This window comes from Saccostrea cucullata, unplaced genomic scaffold (genome assembly GCF_032062105.1).
Source record: "Saccostrea cucullata isolate Sc308-1 unplaced genomic scaffold, CSIRO_AGI_Scuc_v1 ctg15785, whole genome shotgun sequence".
Classification (NCBI taxonomy): Eukaryota; Metazoa; Mollusca; class Bivalvia; order Ostreida; family Ostreidae; genus Saccostrea; species Saccostrea cuccullata.
Genome location: NW_026941601.1, coordinates 2,170 through 13,322, shown reverse-complemented (window position 1 = coordinate 13,322; position 11,153 = coordinate 2,170). Strand labels below are relative to the sequence as shown.

General features: G+C 35.0%; 1 protein-coding gene and 1 pseudogene across 1 annotated transcript; one reads left to right on the top strand and one right to left on the bottom strand.

Annotated features, from left to right (window-relative positions):
* The first annotated feature begins 436 nt into the window (after positions 1-436).
* LOC134258144 (putative nuclease HARBI1) lies at positions 437-4,658 on the top strand (annotated as a pseudogene).
* A 306-nt stretch (positions 4,659-4,964) lies between these two features.
* On the bottom strand, positions 4,965-9,499 carry LOC134258143 (myb/SANT-like DNA-binding domain-containing protein 4). Its single transcript, XM_062740690.1, has 5 exons — positions 9,324-9,499; positions 5,880-6,048; positions 5,698-5,767; positions 5,260-5,428; positions 4,965-5,172 (listed from the first exon to the last, which is right to left on the bottom strand). Exons 1-5 carry the CDS (start codon positions 9,497-9,499, stop codon positions 4,965-4,967), a joined length of 792 nt encoding a protein of 263 aa, XP_062596674.1.
* Between the last annotated feature and the right edge of the window lie 1,654 nt (positions 9,500-11,153).

Genomic DNA, 11,153 nt, shown 5'->3' with positions numbered 1-11,153 from the left:
TATCTATTTCCTTGTAGATTCTACTAATGATAATATTAGATGATGCAGAGTTAATTCAATAATGAAATAATACAAAGAGATAACAAACAGTTATGATCTAAAACATTCTAAAAACAGCAAGAATGATAGATCTGTTGTAGTGCCTCATATGCCCCAGCTGGCAGCCAAAATTTGATTTCATGGAGGGGGCTAGAATAAAATCTGTGAACAGGGGGCACATTTGGATTCTCAGAAATTCCAAGGTTATAGATCAGGGTATCGTTTCAAAAAAGCATCGTAAGTTGTACGTAGTACGTAAGTACGACGTAAGTAGTACGTAACAAAATTTCGGCGTTTCACGAAAGCGTCTTAATTCACGTTGTATCGTACGTTACGACGTAACTTTACGTCACCTTGGAGGTGACGTAAAATTACGTCCTAACGTTGATTTCCAAAAATGGCAGCTTTCATGAGAGTCACAGACAAACAAGTGCGTCGAAATTTACGCAGACAACGCGTGTTCCGGGACAGACAGAATCCACTTGATGCATATGACGACATCGATATTATCCATCGTTACCGGTTGGACAGAATGACCATCATTAGTATCATTGACATGGTTCAACATCGTCTAGAGAGACCAACAAAAAGATCTGCGAGTCTTCCAGCCTCTTTGCAAGTGTTTGCTACTTTAAGATTCCTTGCTTCTGGCTCCCAGCAGAGAGTGATTGGAGACACTCTTGGAATATCCAAGGCATCTGTTTGCAGGTACTTAAATACAAGGATGATGATATTAATTTTTATGAAAGTTTTATCCAAATTTCAATAGGCCTTTTTCAAAAATGTTAAATTGTCCTCTCCCAACTCTTGATAAAAAAAATTGGAAGAGAAAGACCTATAAAGGCAGAAAAGAAAAGAAAATTGAAATACAGCTGTTGTAGGGATAAGAAGAAAATTGTAATGAAACAAAAGAATCGTTTCCTGAAAAGGCTTGAAGATTTAAAAAAAAAACTAATTTGGTCCATTTTTTCGTCCTTCGGTAGAGAGAGAGTAAACTTTAAAATGCCCTTATGATAAATTTATACAATATAAAATTTTGATTAGGTCTATAGACGATGTTATCAACGGACAATGACCAACATAAAGTTTCCGACTGGTGATGCCGAGACAACAAGGACGAAGGTTGGTTTTCATGCAATCGCTGGTTTCCCTAATGTCCTTGGCGCCATCGACGGGACTCACATACCCATCACGGCACCTACAACAGATGAACATTTGTACGTGTGCAGAAAAGGATATCATTCTATCAACGTCCAGGCCATAGCTGATTGTGATATGAAGTAAATATGTTAAACTTGTAAAAAAAACTTTATGAAAAACTATCCGGCAGAGTTTGGAAAGAAGCATCACACTTAAATAAAACTACTAGTATTACGCACATCCAGGTAGCAGCGTTTTTGAAAGTGGAGGGGGGGGGCAGCCAAAGAATTTTTTTTTACTTACCAGAAAAGTTTACTTGTGTAAGCGAAAAAAGGGAAAGTTGCCCTAAGTCGAAAATCCTATTTCGTGCAGGGGTTGGGGGTGGGGGATGAAGCCACCTTTTTTCAATGCATCTCAGTACCAATTTTACTGACTTAAAATATTACATTTTTCTTATTCCACAAAAAGTGGGGGGGGGGGGGGGGGGGGGGCAACCAGCCTTTCAATGAATATCTACTACAGTATAAGTAATGTTGGGGAAAAAAGTGGGGGGTCACCCCCACCCCTCTTGTTGCTACGTGCCTGACGCAAGTGAATTCATGCGAGTTTTGAGTTTTGAATAAGTTCTGTTTGATGACAGTATCTGGAAGTGCCAACTTATCTACAAGAAATGATTCAATTCATATGTTTACATTCTCTATATTTCTCTTTGTATTTCTCTCTGTCTCTCTCTCATAAAAATTTAATTTACTTTCAGAATAAGTGGTTGTATTTCAAGAATAATTGTCTTATTTTTCTATTTTATAATGTGATCAATCGATTAATTGGCTTGCGTGTTAATTTGCATAAACGCCGAAGGCATAAAATTATCACGCAAGCCAATCGATTGATCATCGTCATGAAATCGGAAAATCTGACAGTTATTCCTAATTTACATGGTGTTGATTCTGTCAATCCACGTGCTAGAATCCCGGCCCACTTGTCTATTTTTGTTCTGCCCTGCACGTGATATTTTTTTTTACCGCGCCCATCGATGAAGAAAAATACATGAACTATGTGTAATTTTATCTCGAACAAAGACATTGGAAATGTAAATATATATTGTTTAACTCTTGAACCTAATCTTGGGGCGTGTTTGATTGCCATTTTTAGGTCACCTGAGTAAACTCAGGTGACCTATTGCTATCTGTTTTTGTCCGTCGTCGTACGTCGTGCGTTGTGCGTCGTGCGTTAACATTTAAACATTTTCAGCTTCTTCTCTGAAACCACTGAACCAATTTCAACCAATTTTGGCATATAGCATCTATGGGTGAAGGGGAACAAAAATTGTAAATTTCTAGGGGGTGGGGCAAAAACCACTAAAATTAGTGCAATCTTTAAAAATCTTCTTCTTTACTCCCAGACATCAAGCAGTCAAACTGTTGGTATGATTGTAATCAGCATTTATAAAATTGTGAAATTCATGGCCGCAGGGTCAGGGGTTCTGGTGTTAGGGTGGGGCTCTATTGATTATATAGTGAAAATGCATTAATTCTTTGAAAATCTTCTTCTCTGCTCCTGGTTATTAAATAAACTAATTAAGTTCATAGTTATGATGAGCAAGAGTGCCTCTACCAAAATTGTGAATTTTATGGCCCCAGGGTCAGGGGTTATGGTGTTAAGGCGGGGCTCTATTGATTATATAGTGAAAATGCATTATTTCTTTGAAAATCTTCTTCTCTGTTCCTGAGTATTAAATAAACTAATTAAGTTCATAGTTTTGATAAGAAAGTTGGCCTCTACCAAAATTGTGAAATTCATGGCCCCAGGGTCAGGGGTTATGGTGTTAGGGCGGGGCTGTATTGATTCTATAGTGAAAATGCATTAAATCTTTGAAAATCGTCTTTGCTACTAGGTATTAAATAAACTAACTAAGTACATAGTTATGATGAGCAAGAGTGCCTCTACCAAAATTGTGAAATTCATGGCCCCAGGGTAAGGGGTTCTGGTGTTATATATATATAGTGAAAATGCATTAAATCTATGAAAATCTTTTTCTCTACTCCTGGGTAATAAGCAGAATGAACTATTAACATAGTTATGATGGGATGGGCTCTTCTTCCAGAATTGTGAATTTCAAGGCCCCTGGGTCAGAGATACCAAAATGGGGAGGGGTGCTCTACTTATATACTGAAAATGAATTGTTTGAAATCTGCTCCCCACATTTTTGATAAAAAAAAATTGTGCAATGTGTAACAGGGTCGGGGTTCATGTGTGGTATATATTGCTGAATATTTCTGATTAGTACATACTTTTTCGTTCCCCTACCCTGCTTATCCATATTAAGTAAACAAACTAAACAATTGCTAAGTGTATAATTATGATTAGCAATGGTGCAGAATTGTGAGAGAGAGATTCAATCATTTGAAAGTTGTTCATGATGCTCAGGTGACCTATAAGGCCCATGGGCCTCTTGTTAGAATGTAGCAAATATAAATTGTGCGTGTCCCCACATTTGAAAAAAAACACAAATATTCGAATTCTAGAGAGAGAGAGAGAGAGAGAGAAAGATGTCGATAATGACGTTGATCGATTGCCACGCCTCCAATACATATCGATTACGTGACCTAAAACATCCCGTGTACATGTCAAATCCCGGACAAAGACACTCATGTATCGTTCCTTCTATTCTGATTCATTTTGCACGAATGCTCTCCCTAGTATAACTTGATATAATTTAGCAGTAATATTTTGTTTATACAGGGACAAACAATATATGCAACTTATTTGGTTTCTTCTCTAATAGATTTCTGAGCATTGTTAGTAAATGGCCAGGATCAACGCATGATGCATTTATATGGTCCAATTGTTCGATTGCGCAGAAATTTGAAAATGGGCAAATGAATGGGTGGATATTGGGCGATTCTGGGTACCCTTTAAGACCATTGCTCCTGACACCAGTTGGTAATCCAACTTCCCGTGGAGAAGACCGGTATAATGAATCTCACAGGAGAACTTGTGTGGTAGTAGGCCTTTGGGGTGCTGAAATCTCGCTTCAGGTAATCCATTTCAAATGTACTTTGATCTTTGTGGACACCAGAAAAATGTTCCCCGATCTACTAACAGTGATGTTTTAATTCATCCTTATACTTTTTAAGAAAGAATTAATCACACTTATGAATTCGCTGAAATCCCTTTTCTGTTTCCGCGAATACAGCGAATATCAACTCCTCGAGTTAATTTCCTGCTGTACAGTATAATCAATTGTTTAAAGGTGTCTCCACAAAACAGGCGGAGCTCTTGAGTACACACCAGCAAAATGCTGCAAGATTGTATATGTATGTTGTCAACTCCATAATATCTGTATTGATAAACGGATTCCCATTTTCGAGGAACCTGAAGAAGCATTAGTTGAAGCTCAAAACGAGGTAACTTACCAGGGCCCTATCAATGACGGCAAAACAACCAGAGAACAATTGATAAGACAGCGATTTGCATAGGTAAGGTGCTACATGTATACAATTCACGTTCATAGATAATCACATGTGTAGGTACTAGGAATATTCACATTTCACTTCTAAAGAAAATGAGAAATTACAATAAATGTATTTAAAATCATTTATAGATATTTTAGTAACGTTTTTGAACAATTCAGCGTAACATTAACTGATAAATACTAATAATTTAATATAACAAAACAATAAACTCTCTCTCTCTCTCTCTGTGGTGTGTAATACTGTATTTTACGTATTTCAAAAATATTAAAACACATACACACTCTCTCTTTTAGTCTCTCGCTCTCTCACTCAGCCACTCAAGGTGGAGAACAAGTCTATCAATACATTATTTTCTTCCCCAGCTGCAACTCTCTCCTGTACTGACTTTAAAATGTTAATTTGAAGTCTAGCTCTCTCCATCTCTAGCTTGTTCTTCTCCAGCTCCTGTTGAAGAACTTGGCACTGAAGATCGTAAACGTCTTCCACAGTTCTTTTCCGCTTTAAAGCTGCTTTTTTCCTATAAAATTTTAGATCACACACTTTTACATGTAGAAAAGGTTATGTAAATTCATCAGTTTCAATTTTTCCTCAGAAATACCCATACGTTTTGGCTGGTTGAAGGTGCTTCTCTGGATCCTCAGGAATTGTTGGGGTAGCGGCTTGTTCACTAGAAGATGGACCTGGGGATTGCCGTGGTGTTGGGACGGCAGCTCGCTCAGATGTAGATGTAGCTGGCGAGAGCCACACATCTTCTACTTTAAAGAGATCGACCTCTGAAATATGAATTAAATATTAATATTTTGCATTACTTGTTTTCATTAATAAGCATAGGCGTCGGAAGCAAATTGAATTGGGGGGGGGGGGGGGGCTAAACCAACAAAAAAAGGTAAACCCCAATTTTCAATGCCTATATTATGTACATATTTACATTACAAAAGTCAGGGGGGCACAAAGCCCCCACCCCTATTCTGACGCCTATGACAAGGTTAATGGTATAGTATGAGTTAAAAGTAGATGAAATCAATATAAAATGTGAACTCGCCGTTTACAGCATCTGTATCAAACCCGCCTTCCACACCTTCTATTGATGTCTTGCCTATTATTGCAACAACCTGCAATTAAAAATTAGCGATCAATTATGCAGTACATAATTATGCTTAGGTTATTGTACATGTAGTTCTGTAAATTACAATTATTTGATGTACATAAATTCGAATGGTATACCTTTTGACTGATGTCAGATGAGTTGACAGGAGCAGGGGCAGGTCCACCACCAGTTCTCACAAGTTCCCTTCTGTATTGGGCCTCCTTCTTTTTAGTTTGAGATGAAATATCTCTCCATTTTTTGATGATTTCAGCGGACGTCCTCTCCTGGATACCGTTGCTGTTTATTCTATTGATGAAAAAAGTCAATATGTCAACAACAGATGTAAGAGTTTTAGGTCAGAGAAAAAGAAACTTCTAAAATTCAATATAAACTATTATTTAGAAGCCTTTAGTAAAACACTTCATTGATTTTTTTCCCTAGTACGAGTAATTTATTTCCATTCATGCGTTCACAAAATAGAATACGTTTAAGTATTTATTCATGTTATTTCTAGGATGGCATGAATTTTTTTTCTTGCAAAATTGTTTGCAAGCAAAAAACAAGAAGGAAGAAACTCAAAAACTCTCAAGCTTACTTCTTAAACTATAACCCCCCCCCCGGTTCGCTTAAACCGTGTTTTACTGTATATTCTGATATTGAAAATCCCCCCCCCCGGGTCAACCGTTTACACTGCGCATTTCAGGGTAACAAAGGTGGATTGAAAATGAATTTCAAATTAGAAATTTCAATTAACTTTTATATATTTTCTTCAGAATAGTATGCGCTGGTAAAATTGCGCCTTTTCGTTTCCTTATGGACTTGATTACATGTACCTTAACGAAGAAATATAATCTCGTGATATATCAGAATTAATGGATATTGAATATTATATATATTCACATTAGCCAAAAAATTGTATGCTAATTAACACTGATATTCAACATTTTTCAATTAGGACATGGTCCTTGTCAAAAGTCTCTTAAAGGTACTTGGACACAGATTTGAAGTTATTATTTTCTCTATAATATTACGACTTATATATATTATTATTATGCTTCCTGTCAGTTTGTCTCTATATATAACCCATACCCTACTATTCTCGCATAGTGGTCTAAGGATTTATATAGCGTAAGCATACTATGCCGAAATAGTGCACGGCCTTATTTTCTGAATAAAATTCTACAATGCACACACCGGGAATCGAACTCACGACCATGAGGTTGCCAGTTCGATGCCTAACCGATTACGCCACAGAGACGATCACTGATTGGGAGAATTTTATTAAATATATAAACTTAATTTATACAATTGACAGAAGAAGGAGAAAATAGACAAATATTATTTGAAATCAGTTATATTTATTCTAAGGAATCTTAGATAAATGTGTACAACACAGTTTCAAACTAATTACATACAGATCGTTAGATGAATTGATATCATGGGGTTTAAAACGCTTTTTTATATAGCGCTTGATTGAAGGATGTAAAAGAAAATTATCAATGAGAATCCACGTCTGTAAACAAATCAGTCTTACTAACAAAACAGAAAATAAAGATGAGTATCTTTGGGACAGAAAATCCTGAGTTATTTTGAGAAAATACTAGTAACCAAAATAACTAAGCATGCAACTAATTTTAGCATGAAGATTTTGAATGAGTTTTTGCAAGAGCGCTGTGTTACCACCATTATTTTCGGGAAAAAATCAAATGGATTGCCGCATAAATAATAACAACAGTCAGCATAATAATAACAATAGTGTTGCATTATGCATGTACTATGCCTAAATAGTAGGCAGGGTTTGACACATAGTACACTCGCCTCCGGCTCGTGCACCATGTGTCAAACCCTGCCTACTATTTAGGCATAGTACATGCATAATGCAACACTATTATATAAATAGCATTTCAGACAAAAATTAATTAAAAATCTTATTTCGTTTAAAAGATATTCAAATTTCAGATTTTTCGGCGGGTTTGATTGACATATCCTTGCACTCTCACAAATTTAATTTTATTCTTAATCCTTAGGAAAAGTGGCAATCTCGTTTTGTATAAATGAAAAATATTAATACTATATATAATCCAGAAAATTCAGAGTAGACACGTTCGAAAGCAAAACAAACACACAATATATTGTCAGTCCGTGCAGTTGTGGTAAGCAGACTGTGACGATTGAACGCACCCGGTGAATTCTAAATATAAACAATAACAGAACTCGAGCCCTGTTTAAAAAAAACTGTGTACATAACAAGAGTGTGCTCGATTTGCTAAACTCTGTACGCATCTCTTAGTTCGGAATGACGATACTTGTGAAGGTGTTTTGCTTTCTAACATTTCTACTCTGAATAAAATTATTTTTCTTGATAAAAGTTCTAATATTTCTCATTAAAACACATCAAAATTGACACTTTTCCTAAGGATTAAGAATAAAGTTAAAATTTGTGAAAGTGCAAGGATGTGTCAATCAAACCCGCCAAAAATTTAAAGTTTTAATAACTTTTAAATGAAATAAGATTTTTAATTAATTTTTGTGTGAAATGATATTAAATATACAATTCGTGATATTATACAGAAAAAAATGAGAAAATATTAACTTCAAATCTGTGTCCAAGTACCTTTAAAAGAAATATTGGCATTTTAATATCATTTTCAAGCCAGACGTTCATACATGTAGTCGGGAATGGATTGGCCTTTCCTCTCTTCTAAATTCTAAATTCCTTGAACTCTAAAACTTCAAATTAACAAAAGCCATTACCTGTTTATTTTTGAAATGGACAACCCATCCCCAATTTTTTGTTGCAAATAATCTGATAGCCCCCATCCCCGCCCCCCCCCCCCCTTCGGCTTGTCAAAATAATTTCTTTCCTTTTAAGCCTACCATTTATTGTCTCTGTCTCAACTTTTCCAAAACAATGACAATTGCGTTAAATTACAATTCCAACTGATACCATTAACATTAAAAAAATCTTTTCAGGAACCGACTAGGATATAAATTTGAAGTCACGACTCTCCCCCTCCTCTCCCTCAATTTCTCCCTTATAAAAAGATCAAGTTGGTCTGGATTATAGGAAAATTAAAAATAAAATCATTCCGTTTCCTTATATCCGATGTAAGGTGGCAATATGTGCTGTACCGAAAAGGTAAAATTAAATAGGACTAAAAGCCCAAATGTTATATTTTTATATTCATAAGTGTCAAGTTTTAAACGTAAACATGCAGACGATTTCATTCATCATTGCATTGCTTTTGGTAAGTAATCGTTTTCTTCTCTTTCGCGAGTCCCTTTACATGATTGCTAATTAACTAGCATATGATATTCAACTATCCTACTTCACTCACTGTAAGCTCTTCATTCTGTTTCATAAATGTTATTGTCTGAGATGCACTATGTGACATTAAAAGGAAACTCGAACATTATAAATATCAATGTGAGGGGCGCATCAGGGATAATGTTTAGCGACTACGTGTACATACTGACCTACTTAATGAAATATTCAAAACGTATGGATACATTTTATATTAATATACTGAAATAGTAAACAAAGCTAAAAATGTTTATATTATAAAATGCTGTATACATACAAGGAACAAATGTTCTTCCAACACTCATTCTTCTTCTGATTGGTGTTGACGTCTTTATGAGGCGCAAACAGTATATCCTTCTGTTTCTCCACCTCCTCTACCAGGGCCTCTACTTCCTTCGCGGTAAAATTCTTCTTTCTCTCTTTCTTAATTTTAGAAATTGTTTCGTCTGCCATATTTTTTGACTTCCGGTAAAATTACGTAGTACATAAGGTGCGATTATTTACGACAGTTCTAAGTACCTTTCGTGAAACGGTCTTAACGTGGAACTTAGGTACTACTTAACTTCGTCGTAACTCGCTAAGTAGTACATGTACGTAATTTACGATGCTTTTGTGAAACGATACCCAAGTGTCCAAAAGGAGTATGCATTCCCTGTTGACTAATCACACCGGCCATGATTTAAAGGAAACGTCGGGTCTAGAATAACTTTTTGATATTTCATTTATTGAATGGTCATTAATGAATTTTACCTGATACTGCCATTTGTTTTTACTTAATTATAAAGTAATAAGACACCAAAGTTATGAGTGAACTGGGCAGCCATGTTGAGAGATAAAGTTATCGCGCTTGCTAAATATTTCCCACAATTCTCACTTTTGTGACGTCTTGGGGGACATTGGCTCTAAGTGTAAACATTATCATCTTGGAATCACATCATGAAAATGTGCAAATAAAGTGCTTGTGATATCATTTTGAATCTGGTTTTAATAAAGGAAATATAATTTCACATTCTAATGCATCTAGTGTTTCAGAATTCAGGAAAATAAAAGAAGGAATTAATAATAAAAAGCCATAAACTGGCCGGGATGTAACTTTACTTAAAACTTAGCTGCAAAGCTTGTATATTTTATTTGATTGTAATTCAAACTTTTAAAAGTTCAAATGTGTCCAAGAAGGATGTAAATCTATCTCCTATAAATGAATTAGCTTATTTTTGATGTAAGGAATTTTATTTCTCTGCAGTCATATGGCATTTCATCTGTCTGCACTACGTCAGCATCGGCCATGATCAGGTTTTCCCCATGCTGCTCCAATTAAGCTATCAAAATTGAATTTAACTGCTGTTATCAGCAGTGAAGTGTTATAAGATGCAGCTTTTCTTATTATATGATTGGTACAGTTTTATTTATCGAAATTAAAATTCTGGCCATACGTCTCCTTTAAGCATTATTTATTTAATATTTTATTTTTTTATAACCTTTTCTGGAATACAATGTAACTATGTAAGAAACAATATATGAATAAACCAAAAAAAAAAAACCAATGTAAAAGAACTTATTGTTTTTCATACTTTGATTTTAGAAAGCAAAACTAGTACATGTAATCCGTTGAATTTCTTTTCTGAATGATTGCTTGATTGATGGTTTGTTTTATTTTTTGAAAGTATGTTGAAATAAACATAAGAGGAGAGGAGAAAAAAAGCTTGTTAAATATGAATTAAATGTTTTAAAGTACAGTGTTTGTTAAGAAGTTTGGAATCAAAAAGAGGAAAAATAAACCCAGGTGCATACTTTGATGGTATTTCTTTATTATAAAGTAATATGCAACTGATTACAAAAGAAGTGTTAGTCATGTATGAATATTTTGGATTGACTTATGCAAAGCTAAAGAGGAATTTTGAAAACACATTGTGTTTATTGTCATGCACGTACAAAAGAAATAAAATTGAATCTATAAGTAGAGATTTTTCCTAATCATTTTTGTGAGTTTGAGGTGATTTCATATAGAAAACCATAGATGATAATTTTTAACATATCTGCATTGCATGATGTGTATGACCACAAAGATAAAATTTTTTAAAAAATCCAAAATGAGACTGAGGACAAA

What these genes read in the sequence shown, in the direction of transcription:
- LOC134258143 (XM_062740690.1), bottom strand. Translation starts at nt 9,499, where the DNA reads ATGGCAGACGAAACAATTTCTAAAATTAAGAAAGAGAGAAAGAAGAAT. An exon ending in TGGAAGAACATTTGTTCCTT is followed by an intron (nt 6,049 to 9,323) that starts GTATGTATACAG and finishes TTTCATCAATAG; the next exon opens with AATAAACAGCAACGGTATCC. An exon ending in CACCTTCAACCAGCCAAAAC is followed by an intron (nt 5,173 to 5,259) that starts GTATGGGTATTT and finishes AAAATTTTATAG; the next exon opens with GAAAAAAGCAGCTTTAAAGC.